Raw genomic sequence first — 17,442 nt, forward strand, 5'->3', positions numbered from 1 at the left:
TCAAATATCAGGAATGGCACAGACTACCCAACACTGTGTTACATTGACCCAGAGCTGAGTAGTTATGCGAGGGGGTTCGTCATTTTTATCGACTGTAAATGTGACCCAGCAACTGAGTTACAGAAAAAAATAAATAAAATAAAAAAATAACCCACTAACATGACCCAACAGGCTGAAAAAAATAAAATAAAATTTCCTGAACCATTACAAACATCTCTTCTTTCCCATGGTAAGGTTTCCCACAGCTGAGGAGGGGAGGAGCATATTGTGCCTTTCTTAACTTGATTGGCTGAGCGATTGTGACTGACACTTTAGAATCCCGGAAAGGCCCCGCCCCGTTCAAACACATTGGCCTATGACTGATCTCTCCACTCACTGCCCTCTTGTCTAGTCTAGAGTCACAGAAAAGGAGAGAGAATCTTTTAACGCTCTCTACGAAATTATGAGCAAGTCTTTCATTGTTGTAGGAGACAAACAGCACAGCTGATTTATCATGTGGGAATCACGTCTACCAGGGCAGGTCAGTGAAACTTTGTGCTGTTTGCTGTTGTTTCATGCTCTGCTTCAAACTTCTGTCTCAGCTTGCAGATTTCAAGGGAAATTTCTAGCAACTGTTATGAATGTGTGTGTGTTTAATTGTGACATGTGAAAGTCTTTCTGGTACGGATTTGCCTTGGCTCCTGTCTCACCCCAGTGTGAGAGGCTTTTGTATCCAATGTGGAATGTGTGACCAGTGCACAAGAGAGAGGAAAGTCAACTTGGCTTTGCTCAGGCTCCAAAATCCCTCTCTTGTTTTTTCAGCAGTGCTTAAGGGCAGGGATACAATACACAATTAAATATCCTAATTATATACTACCTCAATTTAATATAAATAATAATGCAGCACACCCTTTAATCTTGCACTTTGTCAGTTTGGCTAATTTTGTTGTCACTGGCTTGTTTTAAATGGCCCTTTTTGTTTTTTAGTTATCTTATACTTTAATCATGTTATTCATTAATCCGAATGCAAGAGACTTCTGACCCCGAGTTGTTTGGGAACTTCATGCTATCTCTAAAATGTGTAAAAAGAAGCATGACAGAACAACTGTACTGCTGGTTTGTTTGGTGAACACAAACCTGTCATAAATTGCCTTCAGGTACAAAGTGCATTTGCTCTGAAAACAGATCTTAATACAAATCAGGCTTTTTCAACAGGAGAAACAGTCCTGCTGAACTGCACATCAGGTTGGCAAGGACATTTTACATTTACATGGAGACTGTCATTCCATGACACAAAGCCCATCCTAATATGAAAGATGAATGGATGATTACTTTTGTTTATGGCTTCATGTCTTACAATGACAATGCAAAAAATTCCCACAGTTCTTTAGTCTCATGCATGTCCCAACACACACAAGTGACTGCAGTGTCTGTAGCACACTTGTAAAGCTCTAACCTATGTGGTTGCATAATATTTTTTTGTTCTCCTCCCAAATGTTCTGAGCGTTGTCTCCATGACGAATTACAATGGGCAGGAACTTGTTGGCAGGAAGCAACAGCTGATATCCCATCCACAGAATGTTCTCACAGACTTTTCATTATCTGTGTATTTCTGTAGTTTAGTATCCAAAATATACTATATATTTATAATATCTTGGTATAATATAATGATACAAATAATATTGCTTCAAGAACATATTCTTGTTTTAAGAAATTTTTAATATTTTTCTTGGCAGTGAAGACAAAATACTGAAAATGAGGAGTGCACGCATGTTGAAAGTGTTTATTGGTTTATATTGGCTTGGCTTGTCTAACAGGTAGAGCGCTCAAAGTTCTCACAGTACTGCAGTTATTTTCTACAGTTCACTGCACGGCTTATGTCCTGCTTTAGATAATTTACATCGAGATTTGTTTATTAGGAGGCGCAGAGAGCCAATGATCGTATTATGATTATATGTCTTTCTTTTTATCATATCTTTTGTTTTGTTCCCTCTTGAATTATAACACATCTCTCTGAGAGCTGCTGGACAAACATATTGCATACATGGTTCAACCTTAATGTTATGAAGCGATGAGAATACTTTTTGTGCGCAAAAAACAAACAAAAATAATGACTTTATTTAACAATTTCTTCTCTTCCATGTCAGTCTACTACACTGTTCATGTTGTAAACACAGTGCAGAGCTTCTGATTATTGGCCGGCTCCTGCGTCACAGCATCACACACATGCGTCGTGGTGCTCACATGAACAGCATCGGCCAATTACAAGCTGGCGTTCTGACACAGAACCCGGAAGGGCTGCACTGTGTTTACAAAATCAACAGCAGACTGACTAATAAGGGTGCGTTCACACTTGTCATGTTTGGTTCGATTAAAACGAACCCTGGTGCGCACCAAACAAGTGGACCGAAACCGCTGAAAAGATGGGTCTCGGTCCACTTCCAAACGAACTCTGGTGCGGTTCGAATGATATATGAACGCAACACGGACCAAAGACATGTAACCGAACCAAAAACAGGAAGACGAGACCCTAAAAAGGACAGAATCCTCACGCATGTCGGTTTTTCTCGTCATAGTCACGAGTTTGCCCATCACAGGCATCAGACGCACGTCTCCACGCAGCAGATTGTTTGTGTGTGTGACGGGTGGATTCCCGCCGCTGTTTTGACTCCTTTACACATTTTATAAGCTCCTCACGAGTTCCCAGCTGGCCAAAATACCATCACATGCAGGCTACGCACCACTACGCACACACAAGGAGTGCATTTACCTCAGCACACAGCATTGTTTTGGATGTTCGGTAAGTTCCGTCTCAAAATAGGCAATACGTCATAAAATCCGACCAATCACGATGTGAATGTATCCCTATGCCTTAAGGTTCTGTATCTTTTGGTTCGGTGATAAAATTGCCAATCTGAACGCTAATCGGACAAGGACTAAATGTTTTTTTTTCTTCTTTGGTCCGGACCAAATGAACCAAACGAACCGAACTACAAGTGTGAACGCACCCTAAAAGAGAAGAAATTGTTGAATAAATGTGTTATTTTTGTTTGTTTTTTTGCATACAAAAAGTATTCTCGTCGCTTCATAACATTAAGGTTGAACCACTGTAGTCACATGGACTATTTTAACAATGTCTTTACTATCTTTCTGGGTCTTGAAAGTGGTAATAACGTTGCAGTCTCTCAGAGGCCAGAGAGCTTACGGATTTCATCAAAAATGTGTTTATTTGTGTTCCGGAGATGAACAAACGTTTTAGTAATTAATGATAGAATTTTCATTTTTGGGTGAACTAACCCTTTAAAGGGTAGCTTAGCGTGTATGTTTGGCTGCTTTTAAATAGAGTATGTTTTGGGTTTAGTTTGCTTACTAAATAGGTTCACTTCAAATATACAAGGAATTAGCCTAGTCTTTCTCTCTGCTGTACAGATGGTACAGAGTTTTGTCTGCACAATCACACGTGTATTATATCTTGAAAATAACAAACAACCCCTTTACTCAGAAATGCTCCATTCTGAGATTGTAAGGGTTGGGCTGGATGATATCTAAAGAATCATAAAAATGCAACATTGCACCAACGGAGTGATAGCTGAAGCATCGGATTTACTGCCCCTTTCTGACCTGCACAACTCTTTAAAGCTGCCTCTAAAGGTCAGTGCACAGGTGGGAGACACGCATGAGATACCACAGTCATAAATGTTCACCTATACACAGAGAGATTGAATGAGTCCTTCCATTAGGAACTTCTCTACCAGTACACTATTGTTTAGACTACCCACTAGCTAGACCGTCCTGTATGTTTACAGTAAACTCGGCCATCAGAGTCAAAAAATTGAAGTCAATCTCTTTTACTGCTGTTATGTGTGGTATTTCTGTATGAAATGTAGGGATGTTATTGATGTTATTTGAAAACTGGAGTTCCATACCAGAATGGGGATGGAGTGAGATTAATAGGAGCATTCTAAAATAATGCGTACTGTATAACCCGAGGAGCCAAAATGAAGTCAGCTGAAAAAGAAAGTTATTATATTTAAATTTGATATTACAAAGACAAACCTTTTTTTCATTTGAAACCATTTGCAACGATCAATCATTCACAGGAAGAACAGGAACGTACACTGTGGAAGTAAATGGAATTCCAATTTCACGTTGACTGAAAGAAAGTTCAGATTGATATCTGAACAATGACATTGTAATGAAGGATTTTCAATATAAATATTGTGAGATGATATGAAACATGCCAGTGTTGTCTCTTTGTTTGTGAATGAATTTCAGGACTTTCTCTCTAGTGAGTAAGGATTGAAGGAAATGTAGTTTCTCTGAGTTAAGCAGAAGCTTCCAAAGGTAGCTGGACTGGAAAAGATGATGTCATATTGAGTTCAGATTATAGAGCCACACCTCACTGTTAGACTCTTCTTGCGTAAGATGGGAAGTTCAGACGTTTCAGCTTCTCTCTAGGACACATTATTTCTGTTTCACACATTTAAAATGGCCATTATGCGATCACTCTGAATAGACCAGATAGTATCTGCACTCTGCAGCCCACTGCAACCAACCAATGAGAGGAGAAAATGTTCCATTATGTTTAATAGTAGGTTTTGTGGGGTGGTTACAGAGAGAACATGCACTTGGCAGCAAAATTACTGCAGTCTAAAGGAAAGCAACTAAAGTCTTTGTGAGAGAAATCAAGAGAGCAGCCCTGTGTGTTTCCTCTTATTTTCTCTTATAATGATATATTTGTTTTAAGAACACAAATGTTGACTTTATGTTGTGTGAAAGGCTTGAAAATAGTGTTAGTGGTTACGTTTAGTTTAATTGAACTTTTCAATGTGAATTGTGTTGTCTTAGTAACAAGCGCTGACTTAGCTGCTCAGTTTCAGCATTTTTCTTTAATATTTTTGACTCATTCTTTTTCCTTTTGTGTTGCTCTATATTTTTTTCCGTCACATATGGAACTCTCTGTTTTAGACATAAAACCCACATCTGTGATTATCGAGCTATTGAAGCACTCCATTCTTGCCACACATCCATTATTAACACTGTTGGTGATGATTTTGCAATATTTTTAATGGCTTCAGTGGCTTATGATTACTCTGTTGTGGCATCATCTCACCTCACACTTTATGATTTACCTGTATTTTTATAGTTTCAGATGGGTCGCCAATCCTGTAGCCTTCAGAGATCTGAATTCATATTTAATCTCTCAATCGTGCCACCAACTGGCAAATTAATATTAAAGGAATATAAAAAGGCATTAGCAGTGAACAGCTTCTTGGATTTTGTATTTCCGACAGCAATTATCAGTGTGATTCCTGTATTGTTTTGGGGTTTAGGGAATTTTCTTGGTTTTGCTCCCAGAGCTATTGCAGAAAACAGGATGTGGCTTCCTTTTTAATAGCTGTTTTTCTGAGAGAATGACACTGATCTGATCTTGTGTGTATTATTAGATTAATATTCACTGAAGGGACTCTGTGCTCCACAGGAGAAGACTTTTGACCTCTGACCTTTGGCCTGATCGAAAGAGGAAATGTTTTAAATAGAAATGAGCAAACTAGAGGGTCAAGGTTTGGCTGGTTAGCATGGATCATTTATTTCCTGCTGTTAGATGCCAAGACACCATTTGCAAAATGCATAGCTGAATTTTCAGCATCATTACTCCAGTCTTTGGTGTCACATGATCCTTCAGAAATCATTCTAATATGCTGATTTGCTGCTCAAGAAACATTTCTTATTATTATCAGTGTTGAAATAATTGTACTGCTTAATTTTTTTGGAAACTGATACTTTTCCCCCCTTTTTTTTTTGATGAAATAGAAAGTTAAAAAACAGCACTTGTTTTAAATAGACAATTTTTAACAAAACAATGTTACTGTTACTTTTGATCACTTTATTGTGTCCATAAAGGTTTATAATATAATATAATATAATATAATATAATATTACAAAGGTTTTTAAGACTAAAGGAAATTTAATTACATTATGATGCTACACAAATCTAATTAGATTAGTGCTGGTTTTGCTTCAGGACCCAAAACTGAAATTGTACATCAAGTTGGTGACACAGCACAATACTGGAGTTGTTTATCATGCAAAATTAGATTTTATGCACTTGGCAGGCAATGATTCACTACAGAAAACAAATTATTGTTTGCACAAACCAACTTTATCCTCATTGCTAGTGAATCAGTATTTAATAGTCATGCTTCAAGAATGAGTGCATGTCACACAACCCATCTGTGTTGGAATCTACCTAATTTTACTAGCTTTTGCCAAGTCACAGATGAGTTTGGGCCAAAACTAGAGTTTGATTGGACGCACATACAGCTTTGACATTGACGGTAAAAGAAATTTAAAACATTTTCTCCTTCCTTTTTAGAAGATGCTAAACATGATTTGCAATCCTAATTATGCATAATTTGGTTAGTTTACTTATTATAATTTGGGTTATATTATTTTTTCTCCCTTCTACAGTAGTTGAGTACCATTTCTTTAGGGTATTAACTGGACGTGTGTGTGTGTTGTGTTTGTTCAAACAGGCAATGCTGGCCCGTCAGACTGGAGACTGCTAAATGTTTCATTGAGCCCATAAGAAGTAACTCAATCTGATAAAAGCAGACATGAGTGACACCGTGGAGAACCTGGACACCAGGGATCTGGGGTTCTCAGATGCTGAGGATGATCCTGAAGAGGTGGACTGCGAGTTCAACCCCTCAGGTAGGTGATTATTATTATTTCAGAGCCAAAAAATCCATTTGATGTATTACTATCAATTTTATAGGGGTAAATGGAGATAATACTGGAAGGTTTGTTGTCTGTTTGTCTGTCATTGGAAGTATAGTGTGTTATGCATGTATTTTGGATAATTGTATTTGATTGTTGATCCATTGAAGTAGGTTGTCACTTTTTCATTCCTGGTATGTGATGAAAAATCATTGATTGTAATGATTTTCTCATTAGCTGCTTTGTATTTTAAATCTGGGTGGGCTCGACTTCCTGTTTGAAAACGATGCCTGATAAAGGTCGCATGACCGAAACTTTGTAATAAATTAAGATTTGCAAGCTATATCAGTGTGCGGAATTCATCTATTTAGTTATCGAAATGACTAGATACAAGTGAAACTGGATAAACAGGATTTATTTTGACAATAATATTTCAGACAGGAAGTGGAAAAGGGTTACAGTTAGGTCTGTCTAATCAGGCATCTGAACTATGGAACATGTGTAAGAGGGAGTGATGTGAGGACAGCTGTGTAACATGACGCAACACGTCACAACAAGTATTCAGCACACACACACACTGGAGCTCACATTACCCACAGGCATGCCTCAGTCCGCACTGTCGTTTTCCTACAGGGGCTTCCTGTATCCCTTTCTCTGCCGTGTACAGGACAGTTGGCTTTAAAGAGACAGAAGCGCAGGTCTACCTGACCACTGCCCCCATCACTGCCAAGATCCTAGATGTGGAACGCTTCACCAGGGCCCCGGACCGCTTCAAAATCTCCAAACACAGAGGCGTGTCCAAGGTCTGTGGAGCACACACTAGTTAAAAGATTAAAAGATGTCACAGATCTCACATCACTGCTGTGTCTACAGGCAATGCCAGCTGTGTTTAAGATAGAGCTCAAACATGGAAATTTCACCTGGATAGTGAAAAGAAAAGAGAAGCACTTCATGGACCTTCATAAAGAGCTTCTGCGATACAAGACCCTCATGAGGATCCCACTGCCCACCCGAAGGTCAGACCCCTGCCCTACAGATAAACTCAATAATGATCTTTTACATCTGTTCTCGCCAAACTACTTTCTTCTACCTTAAAAAGCCTTTCCTGAAGGGATTTAGTTAATTTGGAACGACTCTTTGAGTAGCATTTTCTTCTCACTGTGCCTTTTAAGGTCTCAACAATGCGGTTTGAAATTCACTCCTGATCACTTGGTGTAAGCGGTAATGCGTCTCAGATGACCACTTGAGATTCAATGGCCCTAGACAGCTCTTAATACCAGGTCTAAAGGAAGCAGATTAGTGAATACGCTTCTCATTCTTATAGAAGCTATTATTCTCACTTCCTCTACACTCCTTTTTTCCTGTTTTCTATCAAATTTCTTTCCTTTTTTTGTTCTCCCCGTTCTCTTTAGTTTTTTGCTTTGCGCTATTTTCTCAGATTTCACTGCTACTCATTCTCATTATTCACTCTTTGCTATTGTTATTCCTCTTTATCTCTCAGATTATGATATCTCTGTCTTTTAGCCATACTGAGAGAAGGAAGAGCATAAAGAGGAGCGAGGTGAGGCAGATGCCGGCACTGCCTCGGGGAGGCAGAGATGAGTTGGCACGAGAGGAGCAAGTGTCTAGTCGGAGGGTGAGTCGCTCTTGATTACCAACCCTTGATCACATGACAGGAAATGATCACAGACAGTGTTGAGCATGACGTAATTTGGGTCATCACAAGGCGTTAGTCTGTGGTCAGGTCTCTCCCACACAACGTCATTGACATGATTTAGTGGTATCGGAGCATATATAACAATACTCTGTTTGTCATATCATATCATGTGAGTCACATGAGAATATTCTCATGACCTACTGGTGAAATTCTTAAGTGTCCAGCTGTCGAATAAAGCTTAATATTTCTGACTTATTCAATCGCCTGAAGTATATTTGCTGTTAATTTTCTTTGTAGATATTTAAGGAAATTCTTTAGATAAACTAATGAATAAATAAATATGCTATTCCTTTCAGCCAGTACATTAGGCTTACTAGTCAAACAGATTAAAAATTGTGACAGTTTATATATGCCTCAGAAGGTACTGTATTCTTAATATTTTATAACCACTTTCATTAATAACATTAAGAAACTTTATGTAATGCTTATATATTCTATATGCTAGGTAGGGCTGCACAGCGATTAATCGCGATTAATCGTTTGCAAAATAAAAGTCTGTGTTTACGTAATATATATATATATGTGTGTTCTGTGTATAATAATTATGTATATATAAATACATGCACAAATTTTAAAAATATATACATGTATAAATAAATATACATATTTTTATATATTTTAGATTACATATAAATATAAATATTTTATATATAAATATAATTTTTTTCTTAAATATATACATGTATGTGCATGTATTTATATATACATATTTAATATACACAGAACACACACGTATATAACACCATTTTTACTTTCTGAGATTTATTATTATCTATCATGGTACACAACTGGTGCCACAGAATCAAACTTTTAAAACCATTTTCTTTTTGCAGAAACAACTGGAAGACTACCTGAACAAGCTGCTGAGGATGGCAATGTATCGAAAATACTACGCCACCGTAAGCTCACACTTGATTATAGAGTTCAGGCCCTGATGGAGCTCATGTTGAGTTATCTTTAATGAAGCAGCAGCATGAGGATCGATATTACAGATGAAGACTGTGTGTCCTGAGCGTGTTAATGTGCAGCCTTTTCTCTCGGCTCAGTACAATTCCAATGGCTTTAATCAAGGACATCCGTAATTCTCTCTCTCTCTCTCTCTCTCTCTCTCTCTCTCTCAAATTCCATCCTTCGTTCCCTCTCTTCATTTTTAATACCCTCAGAGGGTCAATATAGCTGAGGATTTAGTGTAACTTCTTTTAATTGAAGCTGCGTCTCTGTCTCACTGGTTTTAAGCAGAATTGTTTTTCTTTTCCAGATGGAGTTTATTGATGTAAGCCAGTTGTCCTTCATTCAGGACTTGGGCCCTAAAGGCTTGTAAGGACACACTCATTTTGCTTTACTGTTTTATTATTGCCTCACACTGATCAGTTTTTTAATTTTAGGGTGAAATATATTGCATAGTAAATGAAACTTTATTTATTTAGGGTCTCTGAATTTATTTATTTATTTATTTTTTACATTGTGACAGTAGTTTCAATTGAAGGGATAGTTCACCCAAAAAATGAAAATTTGATGTTTATCTGCTTACCCCCAGGGCATCTAAGATGTAGGTGACTTTGTTTCTTCAGTAGAACACAAATGATGATTTTTAACTCCAACCGTTGCCGTCTATCAGTCTTATAATGCGAGTGAATGGGAACACAATTTATAAGAGTCAAAAAATATGCATAGACAAATCCAAATTAAACCCTGCATCTTGTGATCACACATTGATGTCCTAAGACACGAAACGATCGGTTTGTGCGAGAAACCGAACATTATTTATATCATTTTTTACCTCTAATACACCATTTTGTCCAACTGCGTTCAGCACTCGTTTAGTGAGGTCTGATTGCACTCTGACAATGGCAGTGATTTCTGGCACTCATTGAAGTATAAACGCGAGACATCACTGCCGTTGTCAGAGCGCGATCAGACCTCACTAAGCGAGTGCTGAACGCAGTTGGACATAGTGGTATATTAGAGGTAAAAAATGATATAAATAATGTTTGGTTTCTCGCACAAACCGATCGTTTCGTGTCTTAGGACATCACGAGCCGCAGGGTTTAATTTGGATTTGTCTATGCATATTTTTTGACTCTTATAAATTGTGTTACCATTCACTCGCATTATAAGACTGACAGACGGCAACGGTTGGAGTTAAAAATCATCATTTGTGTTCTACTGAATAAACAAAGTCACCTACATCTTGGATGCCCTGGGGGTAAGCAGATACTCATCAAATTTTCATTTTTGGGTGAACTATCCCTTTAAGCATGTTAATAACAAATTCTTTAATGTGCTACAAATTACCATGTGTCAGTATGTTTTTCTGGATGCTTGACAAATCACAAATGTTCCCATGATGCATAAATACCAAAAGTCATGAGAATTTGGGAGGGGACGTGCTTGTCATGAAAATGTCACAATGAAAAATTTTTTAATTTTTCACAACATATAATCTGTTATCTCCTTTATTATCTGAAATATGACTCAAGTTTTTAATGGATTTCATGATATTCACCCTTTGACTCACTTTCAGAGAAGGCATTGTTTTTAAAAGATCAGGAGGTCACCGTATCCCAGGCATGAACTGCTGTGGCCGCAATGAAGTCTGCTACCGCTGGTCCAAGAGGTAATTATTCATAAAACATGAAATCTTTTGCTGAATTCTTCAAGGAAACCACAAGAGCAGATGAAATGCATTCATGCAGTGAGGCTGTGCTCTTCACTTTGAGCTTTAACATTTGTGAGACACTCTTTAAAGCAGTGTTATCTGTGAAAATACACAATTCAGATAGAGCGGGCACCCGCTCACACACACACACCATACAGTCTCTTTGAGTCTAGCAAGCTGTTTATCTCTGCTCCACTGATACCGTGCTACTTTCGTTCTCTGATTAAACTGACACTGTATCACTGCCTTCCACTGCTCTTGGCATAATAATACTTTAGTGAAGCATACTTTAGGTTTGGTTTGACCTCATGGTTGTGATGGAGTCTAATGATGAAGTCTTTTGTGCTCTCTGTCTAGGTGGCTTGTTGTGAAGGACTCTTTTCTGCTGTACATGAAGCCAGACACTGGCGCCATTTCATTTGTCCTGCTGGTTGACAATGAATTCAGTATCAAAATAGACTCCAAATACACAGAGACCAAGCATGGAGTGAGCATTGAGAACCTGTCCAGGTGTGTTCACTTAATCTCAAATATAATGTCACTTATAAATGTCTCTCTCTCAGCTTGTAGACAATTTGTGTTTGTTTGTGTGTCTTATACAGGAAACTGGTGCTGAAATTTAATAGCTACAGACATGCACTGTGGTGGAGTCAGGCCATTGAAAGCTTTGTCCGGAAACATGGCAGGGCCTTTTTAAGGACTCACCGCTTTGGATCTTTTGCAAGGGAGGAGGAGAACATACCCTCTAAATGGTATATTTAATCTAAGAGTTTGCCCCAAAATAAACACACTGTTATCATTTACTCACCCTCATGTCATTTCAGACCTGACTTTCAGATCACAAGGTTTTTTCTTTTGTGTGTGTGTGTGTGTGTCTATGCAATGAAAGACAATGTGGTCCAATGTTGTTATACAGTCAAACAGCTTTTTAATGACATGAGGGTGAGTAAACAATGACAGAATTTTCATTTTTGAATGAACTTTCGATTTAAGATAAACCCCCCCCCCCCCCCAAAAAAAACAATGTCATGTTTAGCTTTCTTTTTGACCCTCTACTCTGTGATATCTGACAACTAAGAAAAATAAATTCAATTTTCCAGGTATGTGAATGGGAAAACCTACATGGAGGATGTTGCAAATGCACTGGAGGAGGCCAAAGAGGAAATCTTCATTACAGACTGGTGGTATGTACTCACTGTTTACCCTCCAGGAAGAAAACATGTTCAGGCAGACAGATAGTCTCGGCCCAACTCACACTATTGGTTGAGTCAATGTTGCTATCACAGCCTGGACAGATCGCTTCAACAAACAGAACAATGTTTTGATAACTCCACAGAGTCACAGTGTTTACACTTTTCCTGGAAATCAACCTATAAATTGTTTATATGTAGTTGTGTGTGCATATCAGCTATGATAGAAAACACATGACATGCATGTATTTGTTTAATGGGGCACCAGTGGCAGTCCATGTAGGTGAGACAAATCATGACCAGAGGGGGACATATGCTTAAATTGGGATAGTCTCTAGTGGTTCAGTTTAGAAAAGTGCCACAGTAAACTGTCAAACATTGACAAAAAGCAAAACTGGATTGATTTTGATCTTCCATGAATGAAAAATGTACTTTAATCTGATATGAAATGGTGTTTTGTGTTTATTTCTCTTTGTTTGGTAATGCTCTGTAGTAGCGTTGCTGTAGAGTAGACATTACATGCACACATACAGACATGTGGCCTTGGATCAGGGGCTCAGAGTGGGAGGTGTATGTTATACAGCAAGACTGGTATCTCTTACTTCACTAGTGTCGAGTTTCAGCCTTCCTTATTTCAAAAATATCACTCCTGGAATAGACTCAATGGTCTAATCTTCTGTGTACGTGTGAGGGAGTGGGTGGTTATATGAGAAATCGCTGTGTGTTTTTGATGTAGTTGTACTTGTAGAATATGAAATATTCAAACATTGATTTAAGTCTGCATGAAAACCATTTTATTGGCATTCACTTTAAAATGGAGCCAGATCTAAATGTGAGTTTGCAGTCAAGTATGACTTTGACTATTACAACTATTGCATTTGCAGTTAAATATGACGTACGACTATTCCCTTCTTAAAACAATTGACGCCTTGGCACTTGGTTTTATCTTAAACAGCAGAGAAATAATACTTTAAATACATATTATTTCACATTTTTAATGAAATGATATATATTTTAATGAAGTAATTTAAAAAAAATAATTGTTTATAATAATGATGTGCACAATGAGAGCAGGAATGTGTATTAAGAAAGTAAGTTGTGTCCATTTTGATTTTATGTAGACTATAAAGGAGGTGTGCTTGTGCTGCATAATGTTGTATCTGCTATATGATTGTGTTTATAATGTGCAGGCTGAGCCCTGAGATCTTTCTGAAGAGACCTGTTGTGGAAGGAAATCGCTGGAGGCTCGACTGCATTTTGAAACGCAAGGCTGTAAGTCCTCTGAAAGGGTTAGTTCACCCAAAAATGAAAATAATGTAATTTATTACTCACCCTCATGTAGTTCTACATCTTACTTTCACATCTTTGGAACACAAATTAAGATATGTTTGATGAAATCCAACAGCTCAGTGAGGCCTCTATTGCCAGCAAGTTAAAGGTGCTAAAGGGGATGTTTTGTTTTATACATTTTTGCAATATTACTTGAAACTGTCTTTACTAACTGATAAAAGACTATTTATTAGGTGCACTGAAAGGAATAATATTAATATAAATCATCTGTGCACGAGGTAGGGCCTTAAAAACATCAGCAAAACGATTGGCTCTCTGGCTTGTCAATCACTGCCATGATGTTCCTTGTGCAAGACGTGCGTGGCTGCGCGCTCCAGTAACTTTCCACACTCTACAGGCGCTGCATGCAATGTTTTTGTCAGGAGACAGGAGTCACAACTGCAGATTATGAGTTACCTGCGGTGAGTCCGACATAATGAATCCACTGACATGACACAGCGAATGCCGGTGGTAAACACTCGTGTTCCAATACTCGTGCACGAGTTTTGGGAGGCGTTCCCTTGAAATGAGCTGTGAAGGAGGGGGGTTGTTCTTACGCATGCGCTCATTTCAAAAACTCACTAAGTCTTTGGTTTCTCAGTCGACGAAAAGATCCTCTTTAGCACCTTTAATTTACACTTTCAGTGCCCAGAAAGCTACTAAAAACATATTTAAAACAGTTCATGTGAGTACAGTGGTTCTACCTTAATATTATAAAGCGACGAGAAAACGTGCACCAAAAACCCCCCAAAATAATGACTTTTCAACAATATCTAGTGATGGGCGATTTCAAAACACTGCTTCAAATCTTTTGTTTCGAATCAGTGGTTTGGATGGCGCCAAACTTCTGAAATCACGTGACTTTGGTGCTCCGAACCACTGATTCTAGCTGATCTAGGCACTCCAAAACACTGATCTGGGCACTGAAAGTGTAAATTAACTTGCTGGCAATAGAGGCCTCACTGAGCCATCAGATTTCATCAAAAATATCTTCATTTGTGTTCCGAAGATGAACAAAGGTCTCACGGGTGTAGAACTACATGAGGGTGAGGAATGAATGACATTTTCATTTTTGGGTGAACTAACCCTTTAACATTATTCTGTTACATTTTCCCTGGTGCCTTGCTCACAATTTAACATGAATGTGAAGTGCAATACACATACAGTATTTATTTATTTACTTTTAGCAACAAGGAGTGAGGATCTTTGTTATGCTGTATAAGGAAGTGGAGTTGGCACTTGGCATCAATAGTGAATACAGCAAAAGAACACTAATGCACCTTCACCCAAACATAAAGGTAAGCTGTGTGTGACTTTTATCTGCTTTTGCATATCTTGGGACATCTTATTGATTATAACTGTTCCTCCTTTTTAAAGGTGATGAGACACCCGGATCACATGTCCTCCTCTGTCTACTTATGGGCACACCACGAGAAGATTGTAGTCATCGACCAATCAGTTGCTTTCGTTGGGGGAATTGACCTGGCGTATGGCCGCTGGGATGACCGTGAGCACCGACTGACAGACGTGGGAAGTGTAACACGTTCTGTTGCTCAGGCCATCGAGCAGGTTAGAGACAGCCTCATCATGTCCATACAAACATGCTTTATTTGGCTGCACTATTTGTGCCACACCCATGGATGACACACCTAACTTAACTTTTTGGTTTTGGAATGAAAGACTGTGATTAAAGGTTTCTGCTAGTTTTAATGAAGTGGAATTATGTCTGTTTTGGGACTCAGGGACTGGATTCATCCACACCCAGGAAAAAAGTGTCCTCCAGTGGAAACAGCAGCCGGTCGATGGTTGGTGACTCAGTGGACCTGCCCAAACTAAAAGGCATCGGTCGCACTCGCAAGACACGTTTCAGCCTGTACCGTCATATCCAACGTGGCCTTCACCATGCTGACAGCATCAGTAGCATTGACAGCACGAACAGTAAGAGATTCTTCTGCAACTAACCTGCGGAAACTGATTCCACAATACAAACTGTCTTATATATATGTATGTATATATATGTATGTGTGTGTGTGTGTGTGTGTGTGTGTGTGTGTGTGTGTGTGTGTGTGTGTATATATATATATATATATATATATATATGCATGCAAATATTCCCAATCCAAATTCTGTTATATCTCTAGACTATCTGGATCAATAAATCGTGCAAAAAGGTCAAAATTTCTCTGTCACTTGTCAGTGTCAGTCAGTGTGGATCTTGACTCTATATTTTTCCTCTCTGTTGGTTGTGCAGTGATGCTTATCCTTTCTGGCTGATAGTAGGTGTAGCTCTAGACACCCTGACCCGGCTCGAGCGAGTGCCCCATCATTTTCTTGGTTTAGCTCTCTCTGTTTGTTCTCCCTGCCATAGAAGACACATATAGATCAGTTTGCAGTCTGTCTGAGAGAGGATTAAGTGTATTTGAGACTGGCTTAAGACTAAGGAATTACTTTGACCTTTTCATAGATTTCATTTGTCACTGATTCTTACACCAAAGTCACATTCAATTGGTGTTAAGATAACCAATCCTTTGTTTCCCACTAATTACTCAGTTTTAGATTACGGTGTGATCCTTTTTAATGTGGATAAATCTAAAATATTGCATACAGTGGCAATATCAATGTCTTGCATGTAATGGTATAGAAAAAAATGGCCTAAATGTGTCTAAGTAATCTGATGTTTGTTTGGTCTGTTGTCAGGCATTTAATTATTTCTAACAGTAATTAGTTTTAGTAACCTTTTCATTTGCAACATGTACATATTTCAGCATATACAGTGGGGTTCAAAAGAGACCACACTGAAAAACCTAAATAAAAAAATGATTACAAGTAAATCACTGTCCATATTTACGAACTATTTTGTTTTAATTCAGACACTATTTTTATATATGAACCTCTTTTGTATATTTATTTATCTTTATTTTATTTTCTATAGTTATTTCATAGCCTTTATTCTCTTACATATTGTGTTTATTTGTAAAATTAGTAGATTTGAAAGTAACTGTCATTTATTACAAAATATCGTTTGTGTTTTGATCGGTATGATTGTATGTCTTGTGTGTGCAGAGAGTGGCTCAGTGCACAGTCTTCAGACAGGAGTGGGAGAGCTGATGGGAAACACACGCTTCTGGCACGGCAAAGACTACTGCAACTTCGTCTACAAAGACTGGGTTCAGCTGGACAAGCCTTTTGATGGTGAGCCACACGTTAACTGCCTGGCTGCTTTTGTTTTCTTTCTTCATTTCAATGATCATTAATCCGGGTTTTCCAAGGTTAATTGTGTTATTAAACGCAGGTTTTTCAGGTGATTTTGGATGTTTACAATCCTGCTTTTTAACACTGTGCTCGACCATAGATTTTATTGACAGGTACACAACCCCCAGAATGCCCTGGCATGACATCTCCTCAGTGGTGCATGGGAAAGCAGCCAGAGATGTGGCCAGGCACTTTATACAACGCTGGAACTTCACCAAGGTGAGAAATTTACCACCCCTGTGCTTGGGCCATGACCCACTCAATTTAAACTTCATTTATGCTTGACAGGCTTCTGAATTCCCTTTGTGAACTTCTTCAATATAACTTTAAGCTCTGAGATTTGATGAAGCATTATTCGATTTTGTGACAGTAAAGACTTTTTGCTCCTTTAGATAATGAAGCCAAAGTACAGATCACTCTCCTACCCATTTCTACTGCCCAAATCTCACAGCACAGGCAATGATCTGAAGTACCAAGTGCCAGAGTCTATCCAGACCAAAGTCCAGGTGAGAAAGCATCATTTGCTGAACATGTAACTATTAAAGCATGATGCCAGGAACATCATGTGTTTGATTTCCAGGGAACACACATATGCC

General features: G+C 38.3%; 1 protein-coding gene across 1 annotated transcript in view; it reads left to right on the forward strand.

The window, feature by feature from the left end:
• The first annotated feature begins 353 nt into the window (after nt 1–353).
• The window catches only part of pld1a (phospholipase D1a), a 28,042-nt gene continuing 10,953 nt past the window's right edge, over nt 354–17,442 (forward strand). The window contains exons 1-18 of the mRNA XM_048162741.1: nt 354–520; nt 6,516–6,693; nt 7,333–7,502; nt 7,573–7,715; nt 8,224–8,335; nt 9,250–9,315; nt 9,675–9,733; nt 10,941–11,033; nt 11,433–11,585; nt 11,678–11,827; nt 12,176–12,259; nt 13,456–13,537; nt 14,782–14,892; nt 14,972–15,163; nt 15,337–15,532; nt 16,658–16,786; nt 16,947–17,065; nt 17,239–17,352. Of these exons, the coding sequence (XP_048018698.1) occupies nt 6,597–6,693; nt 7,333–7,502; nt 7,573–7,715; nt 8,224–8,335; nt 9,250–9,315; nt 9,675–9,733; nt 10,941–11,033; nt 11,433–11,585; nt 11,678–11,827; nt 12,176–12,259; nt 13,456–13,537; nt 14,782–14,892; nt 14,972–15,163; nt 15,337–15,532; nt 16,658–16,786; nt 16,947–17,065; nt 17,239–17,352 (2,070 nt within the window). The 5' untranslated portion in view covers nt 354–520; nt 6,516–6,596. The remainder of the gene's footprint in view (nt 521–6,515; nt 6,694–7,332; nt 7,503–7,572; nt 7,716–8,223; nt 8,336–9,249; nt 9,316–9,674; nt 9,734–10,940; nt 11,034–11,432; nt 11,586–11,677; nt 11,828–12,175; nt 12,260–13,455; nt 13,538–14,781; nt 14,893–14,971; nt 15,164–15,336; nt 15,533–16,657; nt 16,787–16,946; nt 17,066–17,238; nt 17,353–17,442) is intronic.

The sequence above is a fragment of the Megalobrama amblycephala genome, linkage group LG17 (genome assembly GCF_018812025.1).
Source record: "Megalobrama amblycephala isolate DHTTF-2021 linkage group LG17, ASM1881202v1, whole genome shotgun sequence".
Classification (NCBI taxonomy): Eukaryota; Metazoa; Chordata; class Actinopteri; order Cypriniformes; family Xenocyprididae; genus Megalobrama; species Megalobrama amblycephala.